The 25,536-nt window shown below is 34.1% G+C and overlaps 6 protein-coding genes and 1 pseudogene across 7 annotated transcripts; 6 read left to right on the top strand and 1 right to left on the bottom strand.

The window, feature by feature from the left end:
- The first annotated feature begins 662 nt into the window (after positions 1-662).
- On the top strand, positions 663-1,686 carry LOC108861370 (thioredoxin M4, chloroplastic). Of its 2 annotated transcripts, none has more exons than XM_057010251.1 (2): positions 663-909; positions 1,187-1,686. In XM_057010251.1, the coding sequence occupies exons 1-2, from the start codon at positions 798-800 to the stop codon at positions 1,498-1,500; spliced, it is 426 nt and encodes a 141-aa protein (XP_056866231.1). In that variant the 5' UTR covers positions 663-797; the 3' UTR covers positions 1,501-1,686. The 2 variants fall into 2 exon arrangements, with proteins under 2 accessions (XP_056866231.1, XP_018490720.1); XM_018635218.2 differs by having other exon boundaries at positions 670-909; positions 1,181-1,686.
- A 1,409-nt stretch (positions 1,687-3,095) lies between these two features.
- On the top strand, positions 3,096-4,735 carry LOC108861369 (expansin-A12-like). Its single transcript, XM_018635217.2, has 3 exons — positions 3,096-3,288; positions 3,502-3,811; positions 4,133-4,735. The coding sequence occupies exons 1-3, from the start codon at positions 3,156-3,158 to the stop codon at positions 4,443-4,445; spliced, it is 756 nt and encodes a 251-aa protein (XP_018490719.1). The 5' UTR covers positions 3,096-3,155; the 3' UTR covers positions 4,446-4,735.
- A 2,540-nt stretch (positions 4,736-7,275) lies between these two features.
- LOC108861367 (choline transporter protein 1) lies at positions 7,276-10,367 on the top strand. Its single transcript, XM_018635214.2, has 8 exons — positions 7,276-7,541; positions 7,626-8,130; positions 8,205-8,388; positions 8,474-8,547; positions 8,642-8,755; positions 9,018-9,644; positions 9,723-9,950; positions 10,039-10,367. The coding sequence occupies exons 1-8, from the start codon at positions 7,360-7,362 to the stop codon at positions 10,219-10,221; spliced, it is 2,097 nt and encodes a 698-aa protein (XP_018490716.1). The 5' UTR covers positions 7,276-7,359; the 3' UTR covers positions 10,222-10,367.
- Positions 10,368-10,479: 112 nt separating this feature from the next.
- LOC108861368 (uncharacterized) lies at positions 10,480-11,316 on the top strand. Its single transcript, XM_056986400.1, has 3 exons — positions 10,480-10,633; positions 10,800-10,934; positions 11,017-11,316. The coding sequence occupies exons 2-3, from the start codon at positions 10,856-10,858 to the stop codon at positions 11,127-11,129; spliced, it is 192 nt and encodes a 63-aa protein (XP_056842380.1). The 5' UTR covers positions 10,480-10,633; positions 10,800-10,855; the 3' UTR covers positions 11,130-11,316.
- A 479-nt stretch (positions 11,317-11,795) lies between these two features.
- Positions 11,796-13,347, bottom strand: LOC108861366 (ribosome biogenesis protein BRX1 homolog 1). The gene is made up of 6 exons (XM_018635213.2): positions 12,970-13,347; positions 12,689-12,892; positions 12,502-12,603; positions 12,328-12,396; positions 12,146-12,244; positions 11,796-12,058 (listed from the first exon to the last, which is right to left on the bottom strand). The coding sequence occupies exons 1-6, from the start codon at positions 13,309-13,311 to the stop codon at positions 11,921-11,923; spliced, it is 954 nt and encodes a 317-aa protein (XP_018490715.1). The 5' UTR covers positions 13,312-13,347; the 3' UTR covers positions 11,796-11,920.
- Positions 13,348-14,877: 1,530 nt separating this feature from the next.
- Positions 14,878-16,165, top strand: LOC130512910 (NAC domain-containing protein 55-like; annotated as a pseudogene).
- A 6,368-nt stretch (positions 16,166-22,533) lies between these two features.
- On the top strand, positions 22,534-24,534 carry LOC108861364 (NAC transcription factor 56-like). Its single transcript, XM_018635211.2, has 3 exons — positions 22,534-22,902; positions 23,014-23,321; positions 23,700-24,534. Exons 1-3 carry the CDS (start codon positions 22,713-22,715, stop codon positions 24,255-24,257), a joined length of 1,056 nt encoding a protein of 351 aa, XP_018490713.1. The 5' UTR covers positions 22,534-22,712; the 3' UTR covers positions 24,258-24,534.
- The last annotated feature ends 1,002 nt before the right edge of the window (positions 24,535-25,536 follow it).

The raw sequence follows: 25,536 nt of genomic DNA, 5'->3' as shown, positions 1-25,536 counted from the left end.
TATGGTTTACCATCTTTTGGTTTTCACTTTTCGGGAAAATTAAAAAATAAGAAAACAATTAAAGGGAAAAAGTATTAAGTTATCTCATCAACACTTACCATTACGTTTGTTATTTTTGAAAAACGAAGTTCGAGATTTAGATAAAAACATCCCAAATCAAATAATTTAAAATGAACTTTTGGTAGAATGTTTGCTATACATAATTGCTTTTTTTCTTTTATAGTTGAATTTATGTAATTGTTTAACCATAAATAGAAATATATTCATATAATTTAAATATGAAAAAGACTAATACACAGCATTGTCAGGCTTTAAGTTGATAATTATTATTTTCTTTTGTTTATATAAATTTGTCACTATTACTCTTTCTTCTCTTTTCTTTTTTGTTTTAAAGGTTTCTTTTGAATTCCAAGTTGCGACACATCTCAAAGTTTTCATAATATTCACTTTCGTCATTTGGTACTTATGTATTTAACTAAATTTTAGAAAACAGCAACGAGTTTATAAAGCTCGTGGGAAGAAAAAAACAAATTGGTATATGTTGTTATTTAACCGGAATTGGTTTTGTAACATAATCGGTCTAACCAAGAAGAGTTTTTTTCAACGGTGCCGCTATGGTGAAGAATGATGTGGCGAGGATTAAATCATAAAGAACAATTATCCACATCGCATTTGTGTGTGCTCTCAGTTTCTCGCCTCATTCAAATCGAGCAGCTAAAACCAAACAAACGTTTCTCTACCACTGAAACTGTGTGTCTGAAAAAAAAAAAAAAAAAAGAAACTGTGTGTCTGCTTCAATGGCGTCTTTGCTTGATTCCATCACCAAAATCCTGGTGCTTTCTCTGCTGATCACGTCCTCGATCTTATCTGCTTCAACAGTTACGGTTGGTTCTCACGTCAGGTTCACAGGTTTGGTTAATCTTAATTTTAAAAAATCAATAATTTTTTTTTTCTTTAAAATCAATAATTTGGGACCTACAGTTTATAAATAGTTCTTTAAAATTTCGGCTAAAAAAACGAATGGTTCATATGGCTCTATGTATAATCTATGATGGTGAATCTATAACTGTTAGGTTAAACTAGATTTTTCCAGTTTAGTAGTCTGAGGACGACTTGCACAAAAAAGAAAAAGTAATTCACTTTGAGAGATCTAACTGAACATGTTTGTTTGATGGCGCAGTACCAGACCTGTCTGATTCAGAATGGCAAACCCAGGTTCTCGAACCAGATGTCCCAGTATTGGTCGAGTTTTGGGAACCAAGGTGTGGACCATGCGCTACGATTCACCCCATCGTTGACCAACTAGCTAAGGACTTCGCAGGCAAGTTCAAATTCTACAAAATCAACACCGATGAGAGCCCAAACACAACCAATCGTTATGGAATAAGCAGCGTTCCGACCGTGATCGTATTCAAAGACGGTGAGAAGAAAGATAGTATCACTGGAGCTGTCTCTAGAGAGACATTGGAGAAAACTATAGAAAGGTTTTTGGTCGAGTAACAAAACAAATTTGACTCGTTCTCACTTAACCACCATACTATAGTTTCTCTGTAGTAATTCTTGTTATGTTTTGTGGGTTTACTTTGTCTTGTTTGATAAATAATTAAATATAAAAAAAAACTTCACCGACTCCATTAATGGAGAGGATGAGAAGCACTACTCCATGTGGAACCACATGTTATTGTTCTTCCTAAGCTTCTATAACTCACCGTACAACCTATACATGCATAAATAAATGTCTTTGAGTATGTAGGCTTCCGTACTCTTTGATTCTGTGTACTGCATAGGACATGTAGTAATGCCACGCGGGTCTATCCGTCTATGTCAATATTATATGTGTGTTTCATTTCTATTTTAGTATTTTAAATACTATGTGCCTTGACATGTATATAGTAATTAAACAGTAATGAGAAAACGCGTTGTTTTATGATTAATTTCAATTGGATACCCACATCTTATCAGTAGACTAAAACAGGTCATTCACAAAGAGTTTTGTCGTGAATTCTCATTAAATGCATCTGTAAACTTAAATCATAGGAGAATGTAATTTGAAATGTAGCAGCTAGATCTCAAACTCTTATAGAAAACATCAATGAGTAATGAACATACGGACATGACGAAGCCTTAACTAAATACTCCCTCAGTTTCAGAAAGATAGATGTTTTAGGAAAAAAAATTATTTTAAAAAGATGTATTTTCATATTTTCAAAGCATATTTTGTCAACTAATAATGAAAAATTGTGTGTTTCAAAACATTAATTGCATTTCTTGAAATTCTATTGGTTTAAAAATATAGAAAATATAAAATTACAAAAAACTATGCATTAATAACTAAGTTTTAATATGTTTTCTTAATAAGTGTGAAAATCCTACAACATGCATCTTTAAAAAATAGAGGGAGTATTCAGCTATATATCAGAAACGTTTAATGTCAACCGTGCCAATCTTTTTCACTGATATATTTGAAATATCCGAACCAAATGGTAGTTGCTGTCAGATACCAAGGCATTAATTACCTAACATAGTATATAATATAGTCTCTGTTTAGTAGCACTATTTACTATACTACTAGTGCTAATTGCTAAACATATGTATCTTGTAGTATTCAAATATTGGTATTTAGATGCGTATTATGGGTAATTCTCCACGAAAGCTAAATTGTTATTACATACTGTAGCTATGAACACATATTAATGGTGTTTATTTTTTTTTTTTTATTGGGTAATGTTGTTTAAACAACTTCCACCAAGTTAATAAGGAAAACTAACTACTCCATGTGACATCAAGTTTTCCTATACTTCTAACGAGAAATATTATATACTCTCCTGCGTTTATACTGATATTCAATTATTAGAGAATTTTCAAGAGTTATAAAAAAAATAAAGGTTCCAACTAAGAAAGATAATTTTATGCAAAAATAAAAATAAAAACTAAGAAAGATAACGAACACATGCATGAGAATGAGATTGAGAGACTACGGTGCATGTAAGTGAAATAAGTCGTAATAATCACCGACAAAACGCGTTATTTATTAATACTGATCACTATAAAACGAGTCCAAAAGGCTTCATTCTCCATCAATCAATCACTTTTAAACTAAAACATTTTCTTTCAATCTCGCTTTGTCACAATCAAGAAAAATATAAAATATTGATATGGAAATGAAGGGGAAATACTTGGTAACGATTATTCTACTGGTTGGTACGTTAAGTGTGGGGATGTGTTCTAATGGCTGGATTAGTGCTCATGCAACGTATTATGGTGTTAATGATAGCCCTGCCTCACTTGGTAAAAACTCCATTTGTGCTATATAGTTTAATGCTTTTGTTTTGTATATTAAACTTAAACTTTCTAACCAACTTTCGTTTCTTGGCTAATTTGTTATTGAACTCACAGAAAGCTTGCTAAAGTTGGTTTTACTTACTTTAAGTATGACAGCAATAACTATTACTATTTTTCGTCAAAAAAAAAAAAACTTAATTTCGATGAATACTATTATAGGCGGAGCTTGTGGGTATGACAATCCTTACCACGCCGGATTCGGAGCCCATACGGCGGCGCTAAGTGGTGCGCTATTCAGAAGCGGTGAGTCATGCGGTGGGTGTTACCAAGTGAGGTGTGACTATCGGGCGGATCCGAAGTGGTGTCTCCGAGGAGCCGCAGTGACGGTGACGGCTACAAACTTCTGTCCATCGAACAATAATGGAGGTTGGTGCAATCTTCCTCGCCACCACTTCGACATGTCCATGCCTGCTTTCTTCCGCATCGCCCGTCGCGGCAATGAAGGCATCGTCCCCGTATTCTACCGCCGGTAACATAATATATGTTCTATTTGTTCTAAAAAGAACATATAATATTCCATTTCTCATTGAGTTTGTCAACTGATGCTCAATAGTGTTGTTTATAGCTAAATTCCACATAATACTATATCAAATGTATATTTTTTTTTTGCTAAATATATCAAATATATATAAAAATCTCAAACGCAAATAAACAATATTTCCTCTAGCTAGCTAACTCATCTCGTTAAAACTTTTTTTTTGATAAAAACATATATAAATAATTAAGTCACATACAAATATAGCATCATTCAAATCCTCTTACTAAATTTGTAGTGTGTCATATTATGTAGGGTGGGATGCAGAAGAAGAGGAGGTGTGAGGTTCACGATGAGAGGGCAAGGTAATTTCAATATGGTAATACTATCAAACATTGGCGCCAGCGGCGCGGTGAAAGCGGTTGCGGTGAGAGGATCAAGGGGAAAGACTTGGCTTCAAATGACTCGTAACTGGGGTGCTAACTGGCAGAGCTCCGGCGATCTCCGTGGAAAGAGACTCTCTTTTAGAGTTACTCTTCTTGACGGTAAAACGATGACGTTCGTAAACGTTGTTCCTTCTACTTGGTGGTTCGGTCAAACCTTCTCTTCTGGAGGCCAGTTTCACTGAGTACAAGGTCTTTGATACAATTACGAAGTCTTGCTTGCTTTTTATTATTTGTGAGGCTAATTTTCAACTCTTTGCTTATTTATGAACTTCGCCCTTTATTTTTTTGGGGGAATGTTCCTTTGATCTTTATTTTATTACTAATAAATAATTCCATGCTTAATTTCTTTTGTCGAAGTGGTTTCTCATTTATGTATGAGCATTACTCGAAAGGTTACAAGAGTTTTGCTGAATCTAATACTCCCTCTGTTTTTTAAAGATGTATGTTTTAGGAATTTTTTTTGTTTCAAAAAGATATATTTTTCATATTTTCAATGTAATTTTTGTCAACTAATTATGAATAATTGTGAATCTCAAAAATATTAATTGCATTTCTTGAAATTTTATTGGTTTAGAAATATAGGAAATATAAAATAACAAAAAACTATGCACTAATAAGTAAATTTTAATATGTTTTATTAAAAAGTGTGAAAATTTCAAAACATGTATTATTTAAAAACAGAGGGAGTATTAATGGAGACAACATTTTTAATTAGCTTCCAATTTTATTACAATTAGATATCTTAACCAAAACAATTGACAAGAGTTTAGTCAAAAAAAAAACAATTGACAAGAGCAACTAAATGTAATATGATCAAGAAATCCACGTGTTATTTATTGTCACTTGTCAGTACAGTCTACCTGTACCCGTAACTGGAAACAACTCTTTTGCTAAAAATGATACTTGATAGAAATAAAAATATTATACCAAGATGAATAAATATACAATAAATATTTGGAAAAAGCAAGGAGCCCATGCTTTTCAGTTTTCTGATACAGTACATTTTTTATTATATTCTCCAAGAGTTGAATTTTGAAATACAGAAACAATAGTAATAGTTATTGCTGTCATACTTAAAGTAAGTAAAACCAACTTTAGCAAGCTTTCTGTGAGTTCAATAACAAATTAGCCAAGAAACAACAAAACTTTCTCATAATTTTCACTGGTTAACCACATCTAGTTCTATTATCATCAGATTGACACAAGCTTTTAAGAATAATTTATTATTTAAATGAAAACCAATTTTCTATTTCTACACATAACTTTGTTTTGCCATCAATTAAGTTGTAGTGGCCCTTTTCATTCATGTTTAAATAATATAAACAACTGAAAAAGTTGAATAAAGGAATATTTAATCAAATGAATGGAGACAACATTTTTAATTAGCTTCCAATTTTATTACAATTAGATATCTTAACCAAAACAATTGACAAGAGTTTAGTCAAAAAAAAAACAATTGACAAGAGCAACTAAATGTAATATGATCAAGAAATCCACGTGTTATTTATTGTCACTTGTCAGTACAGTCTACCTGTACCCGTAACTGGAAACAACTCTTTTGCTAAAAATGATACTTGATAGAAATAAAAATATTATACCAAGATGAATAAATATACAATAAATATTTGGAAAAGCAAGGAGCCCATGCTTTTCAGTTTTCTGATACAGTACATTTTTTATTATATTCTCCAAGAGTTGAATTTTGAAATACAGAAACAATAGTAATAGTTATTGCTGTCATACTTAAAGTAAGTAAAACCAACTTTAGCAAGCTTTCTGTGAGTTCAATAACAAATTAGCCAAGAAACAACAAAACTTTCTCATAATTTTCACTGGTTAACCACATCTAGTTCTATTATCATCAGATTGACACAAGCTTTTAAGAATAATTTATTATTTAAATGAAAACCAATTTTCTATTTCTACACATAACTTTGTTTTGCCATCAATTAAGTTGTAGTGGCCCTTTTCATTCATGTTTAAATAATATAAACAACTGAAAAAGTTGAATAAAGGAATATTTAATCAAATGAATGGAGACAACATTTTTAATTAGCTTCCAATTTTATTACAATTAGATATCTTAACCAAAACAATTGACAAGAGTTTAGTCAAAAAAAAAACAATTGACAAGAGCAACTAAATGTAATATGATCAAGAAATCCACGTGTTATTTATTGTCACTTGTCAGTACAGTCTACCTGTACCCGTAACTGGAAACAACTCTTTTGCTAAAAATGATACTTGATAGAAATAAAAATATTATACCAAGATGAATAAATATACAATAAATATTTGGAAAAAGCAAGGAGCCCATGCTTTTCAGTTTTCTGATACAGTACATTTTTATTATATTCTCCAAGAGTTGAATTTTGAAATACAGAAACAATAGTAATAGTTATTGCTGTCATACTTAAAGTAAGTAAAACCAACTTTAGCAAGCTTTCTGTGAGTTCAATAACAAATTAGCCAAGAAACAACAAAACTTTCTCATAATTTTCACTGGTTAACCACATCTAGTTCTATTATCATCAGATTGACACAAGCTTTTAAGAATAATTTATTATTTAAATGAAAACCAATTTTCTATTTCTACACATAACTTTGTTTTGCCATCAATTAAGTTGTAGTGGCCCTTTTCATTCATGTTTAAATAATATAAACAACTGAAAAAGTTGAATAAAGGAATATTTAATCAAATGAATGGCGTTAAAACAGTTACATTTGCAGATCTCACAGAGGGAATAATAAGAAAAAAAGAACACTTTCGTTTTAAAATGGGTTACACATTAAGGAAGGAATTAAAAATGGTAAAAAACACTCAAAGCCCATCAAAACCAGACATGGATTCTTTTCATGTTCCCACGGAAGATAGATTGAACAGTAACCACATTAAATTTATATTCTTTTACCAAAAAGAAATTCACTTTTAATAATAACACACAAACACAGTCTAAAAGACATTAATACCCTTCAAACACTTTCACACTCTCCTTGAACAATGAACACTTGAGAAAGAGAGAGAAGACACTCTTTAGTCTTTACCCTCCTGTGCTTGTTCTTCGAGGGTTTTCAGACAGTGGAAAGAGGAAAAAGATGAGAGGACCTCTAGGAGCTGTGATTGGAAGATACACCTCAAGTGATGGGAGTGACAAAGATGGGATCATCAAACACAACAGAAAGTGCAGAGACATTACCTTCCTCGTCATCTTCATTGCCTTTTGGGTCTCAATGATTGTCAACTCCAGCTTTGGTTTCAACCAAGGAAACCCATTAAGGTAAAGCTCCCATGGAACTAAGCTTAAAGCCAAAGTCTGTGTCTTTAGTACTATTTGTGGATTAAAGTATTGATTTTTCTGCAGACTCACATATGGATTAGACTACGAAGGGAATGTGTGTGGTAGCAACCACCGTCACCGTGACCTTACTCAGCTCGAGCTTAGATACTGGCTAAACCCTAACCAAGTCTACGAAAGTGGTCTGAAAGATGGGGAGCTCACATTGGGTAACGCTAGGACTATCTGTCTCTTGGACTGCCCTGAACCTTCGGATGATACTCTCAACTGGGTCTGTGACTATCCAGACGGCGAGATACGTCTCAAGATGGATGATTGGATCGACAGGAACTATGATTACTTTGAGTTTCTCACTCCTGAAATGAGGAACTCCTCTCTTCAGCTCCAGGGTCCTTGTTACCCTATCATCTTCCCTAGCGTCAATGTTTATTGGAGCTGCCAGTATATAGCTCGTGCTTCGAACTCGTCTCTGCGCCATTGGCAGCAGATGGGTGGTGTGAGTATTCAAGAGGATATGATCATTGACAAATCTATCAGAAGATCAATGAACTCTCGTGCCTCGGTTCTAAAGGTCAGTACAATTGATCATCTTATATCTACTGACATGAAGAATGTTTGTTCTAAGCGGTTTATATTTAATTGCAGAGGTATGTGGCTGATATTGGCAAGTCATGGCCAGTATTGATTGTATGTGGAGGCCTTGTCCCGTTGTTTCTATCCATTGTTTGGCTGCTCCTTATACGTCATTTTGTAACTGCCATGCCCTGGATAACTGTTGTCCTTTTCAACATGCTTTTAATATCTGTCACCATCTTCTACTACTTGAAAGGTTTGGTTTTAAAGAATCGCATGTCTCTCTCTCTCTCTGTGTTTCATGTTACTTTGGAACTCAATATGTGTCTTTTTTTTTGTAGCTGGATGGATTGGGGATGATGCTGTAACACCTATCATCGGTGAGCATGATCCATACATTCATGTGTATGGTCGAGTAAGTTTCAACATCATCCACTTCTCAAATACATTAAATTATGAGACCGTTAAGTCTCAATGCTTATTTGTTGCACTTTTGCTTTGTTCTCCAGGAGCTGACTCATGTCCGTATAGTCGCCATTCTCATGACTTTCATCTCAGCTGTTGCTATCCTCACTTCTATAGCCATCATTCGCCGTATCCTTATGGCCACATCAGTCCTCAAGGTGAATATTAGTATGGTCACTAGTATGGCTTTTAGCTAAAGGGCTAAGAGCATGTTTATTGGGGGTTCTTAGCGGAATATAAGAACACGTCTTTAACTTTTAACTAAAAAGCTAAGAACCGGCTCTTAAATATATTCCGCTAAGAACCCCACCCTAAGAACCTCCAATAAACATGCTCCGAGGCCACTCCACTTTTTATGGCCAATTGATTTTAAGTTGGAAGCTCGTGATAAGTCCAAACTTAACAAGTTTTTTATTTCAGGTAGCTGCTAAAGTAATAGGAGAAGTGCAAGCTCTGATTATATTCCCAGCTATACCATACGCGATGCTAGCAATATTCTATATGTTCTGGCTATCAGCAGCTCTCTATCTATTCAGTTCGGGTCAAGTTGTTCAGAACAACTGCAACAACACTAACTGCTGCGCGTACGATCTCGTTTTAAAGAAAGTGAACTGCGAGCATTGCTGTGGTTACAGCATACGTTACACTCCTCACATTACAGTTGCCATATTCTTCCATCTCTTTGGCTGCTACTGGGCCACACAGTTCTTCATTGCATCTTCAGCTACAGTGATTGCTGGCTCTGTCGCTTCCTATTATTGGGCTCAAGGGGAAGAAGCAGCATCGCCAGAGATACCGTTTCTTCCTGCTTTCGCTTCGATGAAGCGGCTCGCACGCTACAACTTGGGATCTGTGGCTCTTGGTTCGCTGGTTGTCTCTTTTGTGGAGTCTGTTAGGTTCATTCTCGAAGCTATTCGTCGTAGAACGAAAGTGAGAGGGACCACGCCTGATCACTGGCTTAGGAGAATGGGTTATTACACTTCACGTGGTTGTCTTAAAAGCGTTGAGTGGACTATCAAATCGGTTAACCGCAATGCTTACATAATGGTAAACAGAAGTCTCTTACTTACTTTTTTCTTGTTAACAAAAGCAAAGCAAAGCTCAGTTTTTGATTCTTGTTTTCAGATTGGTATAACAGGGAAAAGCTTTTGCAAATCATCTGCGATAGCTACAGAGCTGATCATAAACAACGTAATGAGGATAGGGAAGGTGAATGTAATAGGAGATGTGATATTGTTTCTAGGGAAGCTCTGTGTGAGTCTCTTCAGTGCTCTCTTTGGGTTTCTCATGTTGGATTCACACAAGTACCGCTCTTCTCACAACAAAGTCTCCTCCCCTCTCTTACCCGTTTTGGTAAATTAAAACAAAAAAACTCAAGTGAATAATAGGTTTTGGGTTGTGAGTTGTGTGACACAGTCTCTTTTGTGTGTTTATGCAACAGGCATGTTGGGGTTTGGGGTATGTTGTGGCTACACTATTCTTTGCGGTGGTGGAGATGTCGATAGACACAATCATACTTTCGTTTTGTCAAGACTCGGAAGAGAATCAAGGGAATGCTCAGCATGCACCGTCTCTTCTTCTTGAAACTTTAGATAGCAATCATTATGGGGAAGATGGTTATTAGAGACTTGTCACCACTGACTGATAGAGATTCCATACTGTATAAGTTTTGTTTCTTCTTTTATATGGTTTCAAGAAGTGGAATCTTATCTTTTATGTCAAAACATTATTATTATTATAAGCCTTTTGTAATGTCAGATGGTTTGATGATGATGATCTTTGATTCTGAAACCAAAATATATAGGGGTCCTTATTACATGTTAGATGCTACAATTAAAAAAGAAAAAAAAGGAAAAAAATGTGATTTTTCGAAAGTTTGAGAAGGCATTTATTAATATGCACGCAGTCTTTTATGTTTCTTTTATTATGGATTAACTCTCCATAGTTTTTCTCTTATCAAAAGAGCCCCTTTTATTTCATTTTCCGTCTTCGTTTCTTCCTCTTCTTCTTCCCACCGTCAACTATTGCGTATTCTGGTAAGCTCTCACACCCCTAATATTCTCATCCTACGTTTAGAGCAATCCCACGGATTTGATTCCTCGTCTTGGTAGATAGATAGGATATTGTTGTTATCCGACACCGAAGCAGAAGCCTTTAGGGGACTCCAGTGAGCTGAAAAATTGTCCCTTTGATGTGTTGCAGTCATAAAGTTTTCGTCTTTACCGGTAAAGGTACAAGCTTTGACAGCAGAGGAAGTAATGATGGGTTCGAGAGGAGTTATCAGTGATAAGTGGTCGATGAGGATTCTATGGGGCTGTGCACTTGGAAGTGCTATCGGTAATCATCTTATTAATCACACTCCATATGTTTTTTGTTTCTCAGAGAGACACCATTGTTAAACCATATATGGTTGTTTTAGGTTTATACATGGTTGCTGTTGAGAGACAAACCCAGAACAGGGCACGTGCTTTGGCTGAAGGTATGAGAGCTGCTGAGTCAGAAGGTGGTGGTGGTGGTGATGGTAGTGTCTGAATCTACCCAAGTTCCATCAGTTGAGTTTTTTTTTGTTTTTTTTTAGATGTATGGTAACATCTTGTTTGTTCCATGTGCTGGTTGCAGTTTCTTGTTGGCAAATCTAATCTCAATAAGGTTTGATACTTGAAGTTGCTAAACATACAAGTTTGTGTTATCAAAAAAGCCTCTTGCTTTCTCTCTTTCATGCTATGTGTGTTCTGTTAAGTAAAAGTCTCGCATTCTTTAAACCCATGATGGGTTTCTTGATGCCTGGGATGGTTAGTTTGAGCAAGCGAGCAAGATCATGAGTTGTTCAATGTAAAGCCTGGTGATCTTCAGCTGCAGACCATGTATAGTGAACCAGAAGAGCCTGGTCACCGAGGTCAAGTCTGATTATAAACCGCAATTCATGTGGTGTGAGGTAGAAGAACCTGATCCTGAAGAAAAGCTTGATCGCAAATAAACTGCTGATCATAAAGTGCAGACCATGATAAATGAACTAGGAAAATCCTGACCACACAGTTAAGCCTATGGGGTATGGTGTACTTGTAGGTAGGGACCATGGAAATGGAAATGGAAATGGTGTTGGCTATGGCAATGTATATAGCCTTTGAATCTAGAGATCAACAAAGAAACTTTTGCTTCTATTTTGCTAAGCTTGAAAAAAGTCTTTCCATGAACTCATTAATTTGAAAAGAAAAAACAGATATAAATAAAACAGAGTCAAGAGCCGTTCATACAAAAATGTGTTGATGATTCTATGAATGTGGAAGTTTACAACAGCAAAAGAATTGATAGAACTCTATCTATCATTCATCATCCTTCCACATGTCTGCAAATTCATCAGGCTCCAATGGGTTGGAAAGCTCATGCATCTTTTTCCTCGTTTTCGCTTTGATCTTCTTTGCAAACTTCCCAGCCTTATTTCTTTTCTCCAATGCTCGAATCTTTAAGGAAACAAAATCAAATCGTAAAACATATGATTTACACAAATGTGTTCTCTCAATCAAGCTGTTAATAGACAAACTCAGTACCTGGTTTGGAGATACATAGAATGGGTTCTCGTAAAGAGTTGGACCTCCAAAGCTGCCTCCAAATATCTTAATCGGATTTAAACAAAACCTTGGACCAACCTATCATCAAATTTTAACTTCAATCAACATTAACTAATCAAAATCACGTAAACACTATTGTTACTAAACAGTTATAGCCAGACCTCAACAAGTGTCATTTTATCCAGACCACCTCTTGCAACCTTGTCTGCCTCATTATGAGGTACCGATATCTGCAACAGACAATTTGACTAAGTTCAAACCAAACTGAAACACCAGTTGATCTAATCTCAAAAAGTGTAACAACACCAGTTGATCTGATCTCAAAGATAACCAACCTGGTAATTACGGAACCAAATATGGTCATCAACAATGGAGAAAGCAAACACATGGTCATGGTAAGGTTTAGACTTTCTATGTTCCTTGGGGATTCCAAACACCTGAAAGAAAGAGATAGGAGAAAACTAACTAATCAGATCATGATGCATTTAACCAAACACAAAACCAGGAAGAAACATAACAAACCTGCGTTAACATCTCTTTCAGAAGCTTCCAGTGTACATCTTTATCAAAGTTAGATGAGAACGTCAAGAGTGGGCGTGACCCTTTCAGATGGTTTCCAGTTAGTTTCAGCTCCTCCATTGTGTGAACAGCATTAACCAAGAACTTAACAGAGGGTCCACTAGGAGACTTAACCATCCACAAGTAAAGATCTTTATGCTTCCTACACTGAAACCCAACAACAAAAGATATCAACTTTAAAGTTTACTAAGCCCAGAGAGAGGTGATAAAGATTGAAACTTTACCTCAAAGAACAAGCATGAAGAAGAGCCTTTAAGCTCAACAAGCTCATTAAGAGTGGCGCCTTTACTGCTCTTAGCTTCGACCTTACTATCTTTCTTACAGTGAGGTAGAAGCGACACGATGTTCAGCATAAGGTGTCGGTACCTGAAACTTATGCGACGTGAGCATGTGACGAGGACCTTCTCTTTGTTCCTGAACTCAGGCGCTGGTTGTTTGGGTTCCTCTGCATCTTGGGCCTTATCTTTCCAGCCCAGTAGAGTTCTTTTGGGTCTCTCCGGAGCAGAGTCGTCTTTCTTCAGTGGTGCCGCCTGTTCGGTCTCGCTGTGCTTTCTCTTCTTCCCCATTGCGAGACGACAAAGATGAAAGAGAATCGGAAACCAAAAGTATCTTTTTAGGGTTTTAGTACCGAAGTGACAACTTGTTTCGCGAGCAAACGACGACGTTTTAGTGATTAAAATATGGGCCGAGATTTTAATGGGCTTACAGAAAGTAGAAGAGATGGGGATAAGAAATTTCGGTCGTTGTTTATTCACCCAACCATATTAAACTCACATGTAAAAGGTTGTAAACTACAGAATGTCATCTTGAGATCGACGTCATAGACTTCGTTTATACGATTTGCTCTTATGATAGATGCATGACCGAAAAGGAGAAGAACAAATCTTAAAAATTTTACTTTGACCAACCCTCTCTTTCTAATCATTTGGTAGTGGTATCATTTAGGGCTGGGCAAAATATCCGTAAATATTGATTCGATCCGTTAGTCGTTTTGATTCGATCCGAAAAATCCGAATATCCGTAACTTAACGAATCGAAGCAAATACTAAAATCTAATATCCGTCAAAGACGAAACAAATCATAAATACTAATATTTTTAGAAACGGATATCCGATCCGATCCGTTATATACATATATATGTATACATGTTTATAAAATTATATAATATATATACTTTTATATCTTTATATAAGTTTTATAATATTTTTATTCACTAAATTAATTATTTAGTTATTAAAAATTTTGAAAGTATGTAATTTTTTTAAAAAATTTAATGAAATAATATTATTTTATTTTAGATTTTCTTCTTTTTCTATATTTTTATTTTTATTTTTTTATTTTTTTATTATTTTACGGATCGAATCGGATATCCGGCAAAAATTAGGATATTCGCGGATATCCGGTGTTCCGGATATCCGAAGAGTTACGAATTGAATCGGATCGAAAAATCGAATATTCGCAAGGTACGGATCGGATCACAGATATCCTTAAAACTCCGGATATCCGCTCCGTGCCCACCCCTAGTATCATTAATCGATATTTTCAACTCGCACGTGCCCATACATATACGATGAGAAAATTATGTAACAAAAGCCACTTAATTTGCTGAATATAAAACCTTAAATTTTTTTTTTTGGCAAAGGGATATATACATATGAATCTTTCAATTACGTACGTGTATTTTCTTCTTTGACTAAAACACAATTTGGCACAGACCCATTAGAAAAAGAAAGAATATTCCGTTTGTTTTCAGAATATTATATATACTTTCCCTATTTTTTATTCAAATAAAGTTAGCGCGTAAATTGCAGAAAATCACGAGTCTTAACTAACAACCTAATTTTGATTTCAACGTACAAAATATCGTGGAGTTTGTGTGGATATTAATTAACATTTGGGTAACCTTTAACAAAAAGGAGAAAAAGACACTTTAGGTAAACAATAAAAATCATTCGATGCATATTGACACATAAAATATTTAATTAAATAATTAAAACAATATAATATCATAATGAATCATCGTTAAAAAAATAATAATTAATACAATAAATATACTTTTTTTTTTGCAACTTACAATAAATATACTTTCTTGCAAATATTCAACAAACCCAAATGATCCCATAAATCCCGACGCTGTAACTTATCCAATTGTCATGATAAACTCAAAGTCGGACCCATGTTGTGTCTGCACGTTAACGAAGATTGATCGGTCGTGTAGTAATCTCTCTCTCTATATATATATATACAAACGCACACACAAGTAGCAGAGCTTTATATCTCTAATGTGAAAATACTCAAAACATAAAAGAAGATAGTTAATTCAAACTTCAAAGAAATATCAAATGGGTATCCAAGAGCTTGACCCGTTAACCCAACTAAGCTTACCAGCGGGTTTCCGGTTTTACCAAACGGACGAAGAGCTGATGGTTGAATATCTATGCCGGAAAGTAGCCGGTCACGACTTCTCTCTTCAGCTCATCGCCGAGATCGATCTATACAAATTCGACGCGTGGGTTTTACCAAGTTCGTTACCTTAACCCCGGCTGTGTTAAAACTAGATATGGTTATTATAACTTAAGTGTTGTTTTTTTTTTTTTTCAGGCAAGGCGTTATTCGGAGAAAAAGACTGGTATTTCTTCACCCCGAGAGATAGGAAGTATCCAAATGGGTCGATACCTAATTGGGTTGCCGGGTCGGGTTACTGGAAAGCCACCGGCACGGATAAGGTTATATCAACGGAGGGAAGAAGAGTGGGTGTCAAGAAAGCTTTGGTGTTTTACGTTGGAAAAGCACCAAAAGGTACCAAGACTAATTGGATCATGCATGAGTACCGTCTCATCGAACCCTCTCGTAGAAATGGAAGCACCAAGGTAACCTAAACTAAATAAAAAGTACATAAAATTAATTGTATTTATTATGAATTCTGTTTATTAATCCAAATGTAACATACAATATTTATATTCTTTCCATCCAGCTTGATGATTGGGTTTACGCCGAATATACAAGAAGCAATCAAGCGCACAAGATCTTCACAATAGTAATTTAGTAACCAGAGAATACAGCCATAATGGTTCGTCGACGTCATCTTCGTCTCATCAATACGAAGGCGTTCTCGAATATAAATCCGGGTTTCTTAGTCTAGTCAGGGAGCCAAGCTTTGACTGGGCGAATTCCACTGGACACAACTCGGCTCCCGAACTCGGATCGAGTCATAATGTTCCAAGTCTCCGTTACGGCGACGTTGTAGCTGTCTATACAAGCGAAGAAGGCAATAAGGCGCATCAACAAGCTGAGGTGATTCCCCGGTTTAATAACTCGGGCGTGTTGTCTTATGATCAGGGATTCAGTGTTGAACCGGTAAACGGATTCCGACACTCGGGTCAACAACCTAGTGGATTCGGTTTAATGTGATTAATATGACGTAATAAAAATTAAGATAGTTTTCAAAAATCCTAGCAAACCGGTTAAAAGGAACTCTACCTCAGTGTATCTCCTATAACCAATCTGCTTTTGTCAAAGATAGACTGCTAGTGGAAAATTTGCTACTTGCAACTGAGATTGTTAAGGATTACCATAAGGATGACATCTCCCCTCGTTGTGCCATGAAGATTGATATTGCTAAGGCATTTGATTCAGTAAATTGGTCTTTTCTTCTTGGTACGTTGAAAGCTTTACACTTGCCGGATCAGTTTATAAGATGGATTGAGCTTTGTGTATGCACTCCATCTTTCTCTGTTCAAGTCAATGGGGAATTAGCGGAATTCTTTCAAAGTAAAAGGGGGTTGCGTCAGGGATGTGCACTTTCTCCTTATCTCTTTGTTGTTTGCATGAATGTTCTATCTCACATGATAGACAAGGCAGCTGCTGGAAACCAGATTGGATATCATCCTCGGTGTAAAAATATTCTCCTAACTCATCTATGCTTCGCTGACGACTTATTGGTTTTCACTGATGGAAGTAAACGATCCATAGAAGGGGTTCTTAAGATATTTGAAAAGTTTGCTATGATGTCGGGTCTTAAGATAAGCCTAGAAAAATCTACTCTCTACACTGCTGGGATTTCAAATAGCCAAGAGGAGGGCATTCTTGCAAGATTTCCTTTCGAATCAGGTAAATTACCAGTAAGGTACCTGGGTCTCCCTCTCCTTACTAGGAAAATGACTATAAATGACTACATGCCTCTAGTGGAGAAGATCAAGAAAAGAATGAAGTCTTGGACAGGTAGGTTTCTTTCTCATGGGGGTAGACTGCAGCTAATTAACTCAGTCATTACTAGTATGGCAAATTTCTGGCTCTCTGCTTTTAGTCTCCCAGGAAGTTGTTTAAAGGAAATTGAAAGGTTATGCTCTGCTTTCCTTTGGTCTGGTCCAGAACTTAATACAAGTAAGGCTAAAGTAAACTGGAAAGATATTTGTTTGCCAAAACAAGAAGGTGGCTTGGGGATTCGACCGCTTAAAGAAATCAACAATGTTCTATGCTTAAAGCTCATCTGGAGATTGTTTTCAAACAGATCGTCTCTTTGGGTGAGTTGGATTCATTGTTATCTTATTCGGAAAGGCTCTTTCTGGTCGGTTAAAAATAACTCTGTTGCTGGTTCTTGGATGTGGAAGAAGCTCTTGAAGTTGAGGGATTTGGCGAAGCTTTTTCATAAAATGGAAGTAAACAATGGCAAATTTACATCTTTCTGGTATGATATGTGGTCTGATCTGGGTTGTTTGAGAGATTATCTGAGAGATGGTGGAAGTATAGAAATGGGAATAAAGGAAAATGATTTAATGGTTGAGGCTTTTAGAAGACATCGGAGAAGAAGGCATCGAATTCAAATCTTCAATGATGTGGAAGAGGAGATAGAAAGAATCAGAAGAAGTGTTAACCAAGAAGATGATATTCCATTATGGAAACAACCAGACAATAAATTCTCCAAGCAGTTCTCTACAAAGAAAACTTGGCTTAGTCTTCGTCAACCTCTACCCGAGTGTACTTGGAGCCGAGGTATTTGGTTCCCTTATTCTACACCAAAATACTCCTTCCATATGTGGCTTGCTATAAAAAACAGGTTACAAACTATGGACCGAATATTACAGTGGAATAGTGCAGTCGATGGGGTTTGTGTGCTGTGTAAAGATGTGCAGGAAAGCTGTCATCATCTATTCTTCAGTTGTAGTTACTCTAGTAAAGTATGGAGAGAAGCTGTGGGAGGGATTTTGAAGGAAGATTTCACTACTCAATGGCAGGAGATAATTGAGATTGCATCCCAGGGTAGAAGGAACTCTACTGAAACTTTTCTTTTCCGTTATGCTCTACAAGTGTTAACTCATTCTATATGGAGAGAACGCAACGCAAGAAAGCATGGTGAGCAAGAGGTGGACGCTAGAACACTTGCAAAGATAGTTGATAAGATGATTAGGCTGAAATTACTCCTAGTGAAAGGTAAAGGAAAGAAATATTTGGAGGAAAGTCTGTCTACTTGGTTCGCTACAAGAGGTTGAGTAGGGTCTGTTGGTTCTTGTTTTGGTCCACTCTCTGTGAGGAGAATCGTTTTGATGATAAAAGGTAGCATGGAGAGCATTCAAATCTTTTGGTTCTGAGTTTTTGTTTTCTCTGTTGTGGGGAAGAGAGGTAAAGTCTCGTCAGTAGCAGTAAGGTTTGAAGCTTCCAAGTTTGCTGAGTCGTTTGTTGAGTTGTTTGCGGGGGATTTCCGTAGGGAGTTCGAAGCTAGGAGTAGTCGATTCTATCCCTTGCTATGATACTCTTACTCTTTTTCCCCACTAGAGTTTTGTCCCATTTGGGTTTTCTCTAGTGTGGGTTTTAATGAGGAGAATATCATAGCTTCCCAACTTGACTTGTTTCACATGGTCAAGCTTGAGGGGGATTTGAATTTTGAGATTGTATTGCTTGTTTTGAATTGGATTTTGGAGCTTAGGTTTTTCCTCTTGCTTTGTTTCTATTCTTTAGTTTCAAATATGATGCACTTGATGTAAAAAAGTTTTGTTTGAATAAAATTTTACATTCATTCAAAAAAAAAAAAAAAAAAAAAAAATTAAGATAGTTTAATGTGAGTCAGATTAATTAATCAGCTAATATAATGTTGTAAATTGGAATTCTTTGGGGTTAGACGTGCGTTCCACTTGTATACTTTCTAGCTGGATTCTCATTCTTCGTATTGGTTAATTGATTCTTTATCAAATATGTAAGGATACTAATATGGTTGATCTCATCGACCCCTTCGCGGTCATTGATGACAAACAACATGTCATGAACACGATAGTAGAATAAAACAGTGATCGTTTCGCTTTGATCTATCGTTTCATTTATCGAATTCATCCAGCTGTTTGAGCAGCAGTAGCAAAAAGATAAGTTAGGTCGAAATAGTTGATAATGTCTAGCCTAAACCACAGGTCTACTTTTTGTATAATCATAAGAGAGAAAATTTTGGCACCAGATAGTTGTGCAGATAAACTCAATAAATCTAAATGGATATGTGTAATGTTTAATGGGAAATCGGACAGTGATGGATTGTGGATTATCAACAGCTAACCAAATCTTAAAAGCCAATCAATCGGTTTTTGAGATGAGATTGGACCGTTGGGGATTCCAGAAATTGCACGTGTGACGATGTGAGTCAACATATGCCAGCTTGGAATAATTTCTTCCTGAAATAGTAACTGTTCACCCAACGTACAAGTTTCAAACATAGCAACTTTTTACTCGTCTGACCGTATATTCTCTTCTTTTTTTTTGAAAAAACCGTATATTCTCATTTTCATAGTTTTTGACCAATTCTCATTTTTCGTAGGTCATTATTTTATTTAGTTATATTTATGTAAACATAGAAAATAAATTACTGAATCTGAGATGTTTTTTTTTCTTTTTTTGCAAAAATCTGAGATGTTTTCTTTAAGAAAAAATGGCCCGAATAACCATAACTAAAGTATATATAGTTAGGTATCTATAAAATATATAAATTAGAAACAAAATAAAAAAACAAATTTTATTTTTTTGATTAGCTAAATGATTAAAACTAATAACAACAAAAAAATATCCAAAATTTTAAAACCTATTTTAAAATAAAAAAAAAATATTTCTTTTATATATTGTGTTTGTTATCTGAAATTTTTAATAAACAAGTAAAATTTTTATTAGATACTTTAATGATTTTCATATATACTTAAAATAATATCAGATTTGTTTAAGATATAAAACTTTTATATATTATGTTGCTCTCTTGAAATAATATTTTCTATTATAAAAGTCAAAAATTTAAGATAGAAAACAATTTATAATTAAATATTAATTAAAAAATATTTGTATAAAGATATTTTAAGGAAAACTATAAAAGTTAGAGTGATTAATATCATTTATATCTTTAATGAATAAACAAGTAAAATTTTATTAGATACTTTAATGATTTTATATTAGTAATTTCAGGATTTTAAAAAATAAGAAACTTTTTATAGATTGTGTTCTTATCTTAAAATAATATTTTTATTATAAAATTTAAAAAACTAAGATATAAAAATTACAATTAAATACCAATCAAACAAAAACATTTGTATAGAGATATTTCTAAAATATTCATAATATATGAGTGTTTTAAAACCTCAACACAATATATATATATATATATATATATATATATATCTGAAGGAAAACTATATAAATAATTTGATATTTTATTTTTTATTTTTTTTAAAACATAAACAATAACTTAGCATGATGGTTTTTTTAATTAATAAAATAAAATAATAAATATTCTTAAGAAAAGTATGACATATTACATATTTTTCGTTTTTAGAAAGATAAATATTTTATAATTTTCATATATATTAAAAATATATATTAAATTTAATTATAAATGTATTATTTTTTGTGAATAACAATTTTGCATAACTCTTAGTCAATAGAAATTTAATAAACATCAGTTTACAAAATTTCATTAAATAATAAATTGAAAAATATATATATTTTTGAAACAATTTTTTTGGATATTTATAAAACAGAAGGAGTATGAAGTATAAAGGTCTTTTTCCACACCCACCAGGCCCTCAATATCCACGTCATAAATCTGTTACCTTATGTGGCAATTATTTGCGTTCCACGTCGCCAATTGTCACGCGTAGATACCGTCTCCACTAAGAATCACACTTGTCGACTTTTCAATGGTAAGTTAGCCAGTAACGGTGGCTAGAGAACAACACATAAATTAACCTTAGTTTTTCTGACAGCATACAACCCGAAACTATAAAATTGCGTACTGTTCATTTTGCACTATATATCGACTATAGGACTTTGATATGTTATTTTAGATTGTCATCAACTAGCGAAAAAGGCGATATATGCTAGTTGACAAAATAAGGCGATATATGCTACTTTTTATCATCATATAATATAGTTTTGTCGCCACCAAAAGAAAATAGCAACATACATCGTTTTCCACGTTAATTGAGCGCCTCATCTCCGTTGTTGTAGCTTGTTCGTGTCGAGCTTGTATATAAACGCAGAGAAATATTGATTAATCAAGCCATAAATGACTAAGTAGCCCTTATTCAATTAGGTATTTAGGTTAATCTAGTAATTACATAGACTCGACATGATTAGTCAGGCTATGTATATGTGTCGCATTGTCGCCACATTTAAATCTTATAGTGCACTCAAGTCACACTAAAACTGGCTGAAATATGGGAATTTATACTTTTTAAATTTGCGCTGATTAAATTAATTATGGATTGATCAAACAATAAACTGGTTAATAGTAACAACTTTTGATTACCTAATAAACTTTTTGAAGATCATATGTTTAAATTAAGTTAAAAAGATCATATGTTTAAATTGCATTGGAAAAAGTTTCAATAAAAATAATAATTACTCCCTCGATTTTAAAATGATTCATGTTTAAAAATATTTTTACTTTTAATGTATTTTTATTAAAATAATAGTATTAAATTTTAAACTTCAAGCTTTCTGCAAAATATAATTGTAAATTTCAAAGAAATTTGTGTTATTAAATTTTGATTAGTTAAAATTATGAAAAATAATAATCATGAAAATAATGTAATTATCATCAAAATTTAAGATATTTTTAATATATGTAAAAGTTCAAAAACATATATCTTTTAATACGGAAAGAATATATGATATGTGTTCTGTTTTATGACATATAAATTGTGATTTTTGTAACTAGTAAAGATAGAGATCATATGATGTAAACAAAGAAGATAGATATCATATTATAAGGCTAGTCTTTTTTATTATTTTATGGTTTATTTATTTTATCTGATGGTACAATTATGATTTACAGATATTTTTTTATTCTTAATAAACTGTTTTTACTAGAATTTAAAATCCAATTTTTCGTATAAAAGCATCAATAAATAACAATCAGTTCAATAAACGTATGTTTATATAATATTTATCTATATTTAATACTCAAAGCATCTCTAAATCACCTTTATAGTTATTTTTATAATATATGTAGAGAAAATTATTTTAACTCATTTTTGTTTTTCTCTAAAATAAAGATTATTATATTTTATTTTAGTTATAGAAGAAGAATAGTATTTTTATATTTTTACTTTATAATTAGAGTTTATTATTTATTAAAATATATTATTTATTTTTATTAGAGAGTTATTTTATTTTCTAAAATAGTAAAATACATTGAAAATAGTATTATTATTTACATAGACACAAATCGCTATATCATAAGCACCTAATATATATAATAAAATAAAAGTTTCCAATAAATTGTACACCTTAAATTTTCGTGGGTGTGTGTATATAGGAAAAAGACAAGGATTAAAACCCATAAAGGAACGGTAACGTCGACTTTGTGAAGCATTTTTCTGCACACCTCCCCCTAAAAAAAATATCTAAGGAAAAAAAGGAATAATCTCAGAGTTATATGATATGAGCTTTTCGTACAATAGCAAAAGCTACCAAATCTTCCGATCCCGGTACTAAATAACCAATGGAGAGCATCGAATCTTCAGGTGGTCCTACGCCGCCACAACCTAACCTTCCTCCAGGATTCCGTTTTCACCCTACAGACGAAGAGCTCGTTGTTCACTACCTCAAACGCAAAGTGGCCTCCGCTCCTTTACCTGTGGCCATCATCGCCGAAGTTGATCTCTATAAGTTCGATCCATGGGAACTTCCTGGTACGTACCATCATCATCCAAGTTTTCGCATCTTCTTTTATTTATATAAAATTTTTATTTATTAGTTTTTTTGTTCTTATTCTTGATTTCTTGATTTTCTTTTGTTTGTAGCAAAGGCTTCTTTTGGAGAACGAGAATGGTATTTCTTCAGCCCTAGAGACCGGAAGTATCCAAACGGAGCGAGGCCAAACAGAGCGGCCACGTCGGGATACTGGAAGGCGACGGGGACTGATAAACCGGTTCTTGCCTCCGACGGTAAGCAGAAGGTGGGCGTGAAGAAGGCACTTGTCTTCTACAGTGGAAAGCCTCCAAAAGGAGTTAAGAGCGATTGGATCATGCATGAGTATCGTATCATCGACAACAAACCAAACTACAGACCACCAGCATGTGACTTCGCTAACAAGAATAGCTCTCTCCGGGTATGTAATAACATAGTAGTAATCAACACCGGCTTAAGAATTTTGGGCCTTTATAAAAAAAAGAATTTGAGATCTTTCAACAAAAAAATTGTTCTAGACCTAGTTGAAAATTAGAATTTTTAACATAGTTTTAAAAGTATTTCTATGAGATTTATAAAAGAAAAAAATTAGTTTTGAAAATGTATAAAACTAAATTTAGTTAATAATATATAGATATATGTTTGTAAAAATCCCAATTATTTTTAACATAAAAAATTTGTAAATATTAATTTTTGATATCATGGGGCACTTTGCTTAAGCCGGCCTTGTAAGTAACTTCTTGATTCAACTATATCGTTATTTGTTTTATCTGATCTTGGAATAATTTGTTTATGTTAGCTTGATGATTGGGTGCTATGTAGAATCTACAAGAAGAACAACGCAAGTCGACATGTGGATAACGATAAGGACGAAGGTATGATTGATTATATCTTCAGAAAAGTTCCTCCCTCATCATCAAGTGGACTCCACCACAACGTCTCTAGGTCAATGAATATCTTCCCGGGGAAGTCCTCCGGTGGTTACGGGATTTTCTCCGACGGTGATTCCGGTTTGTACGACGGAAGCAGCATGGTCTGCAGCAACGGAGCCGGTTCAGTCAATGTCAATGTCTCTAATGGTAATCCTAATGGTTTGAATCCTGCTACTTCCTCTGGACCCATGATGATGATGGCGAATCTGAAACGAGCTCTTTCGCCTGTAGCCGAGGAAGAGCAGGATGCATCTCCGAGCAAACGGTTTCACTGCGTAGGAGGTGGAGACTGTTTGAACATGTCTTCTTCAGTGATGGAGGAGACTCCTCCACTGATGCATCAGCAAGGTGGTGTGTTAGGGGATGATGGGTTATTAAGAACGGCATCGTATCAACTTCCTGGTTTAAACTGGTACTCTTCTTAAGAAAACGGTTTGTGTTTCGCCGTGTGCAAAATTTACCGGTCATATGCATCATATACTTTGAGATTAGTTTATATATTTTGGGTTTAATTAATTGGTCATAGGGGTTAAAGGAAAGAGGTTTAGAGATGGTGACAAGTGAGGCATAGATCATATTCAAATATAGTCTTACTTAAAAAGTACAATTTTTATTTATTTAAATGATTGTGTAAAAAATTATACATGCTTAGATGCTCATAAATAGTTTGTATTATTGTATAGATTAATATAGTCCATCCTACCAATTATATTTTGAGTGTGTATTTTATTGTGGGAATTGATTAAGGAGTGATAAACAAACAGATGTGCAACTCACTACAACAAGAAAACACATTTGTTGCAAGGGAAAAAACCCTCACAATTCCCTTGCAAATCGTAATTTGCAAGGAAGTTGCAACGGAAACATATTCCTCGCAAATCCTTTATCGCAAATAGAAAACGCTTGTAATTTTCTCGCAAATTTGCAACGGAAAACGGTTCCTAGCAAATTTACAACGGAAAACGTTTCTTCGTAAATTTACAACGGAAAACGGTTCCTCGCAAATTTGCAATGAAATATATTTCCTCGTAAATTTGCAACGGAAACACAATTTCCTTGCAATATTTTAAAAAAATATTAAAATAGAAAACACAAATAAATGTATATAGAATATATATATATATTTGGTTTATAATTAAAATCGGGTTATTAGTTGAAACGGTTTATTAATTAAACCAGTTTACAAAATTTAAATTTTATCAAATGAATTTTATTTATAAATCAAAACTGGTTTATTACAGTTACAATACGTTTACAAAGTTAAACCAAATAAAAAAAATCAAAACAAACAAACAAACAAAAAGTAAACCTAGATCTATGGATCTTTCTAAACTGGTTTTCATAACCAAATCTAACCAAAACTTAGAAAAAAAAACCAAACCTAGATTTAAAAAAAAAAACTAAACCTAAACTTCTTATATCCAGGGGAGTTGTAACCCCGAAGATGGACTCGTTCTCCAGAGCATTCAAATGAATTCTAAATCATGGACTCATATCTACGTTAGATGAATAAAATAATATGACCTAGTTTCGCATACCAGAAAGATCGAACCTTAAACATGTTATCATTTTAGGTCCGTCCACTACCACTAGACCATAAGACATGTTTAAAGCGTCGAAAGATCTAAAGAACATTGCACATGTGCCCTAGGTAACTTAGATCTTTTTCAATGAAGTAGGTATATTTACTCCCCGTAGGTAGCT

The sequence above is a fragment of the Raphanus sativus genome, chromosome 5 (genome assembly GCF_000801105.2).
Source record: "Raphanus sativus cultivar WK10039 chromosome 5, ASM80110v3, whole genome shotgun sequence".
Classification (NCBI taxonomy): Eukaryota; Viridiplantae; Streptophyta; class Magnoliopsida; order Brassicales; family Brassicaceae; genus Raphanus; species Raphanus sativus.
This window is presented reverse-complemented; position numbering and strand designations above follow the sequence as displayed.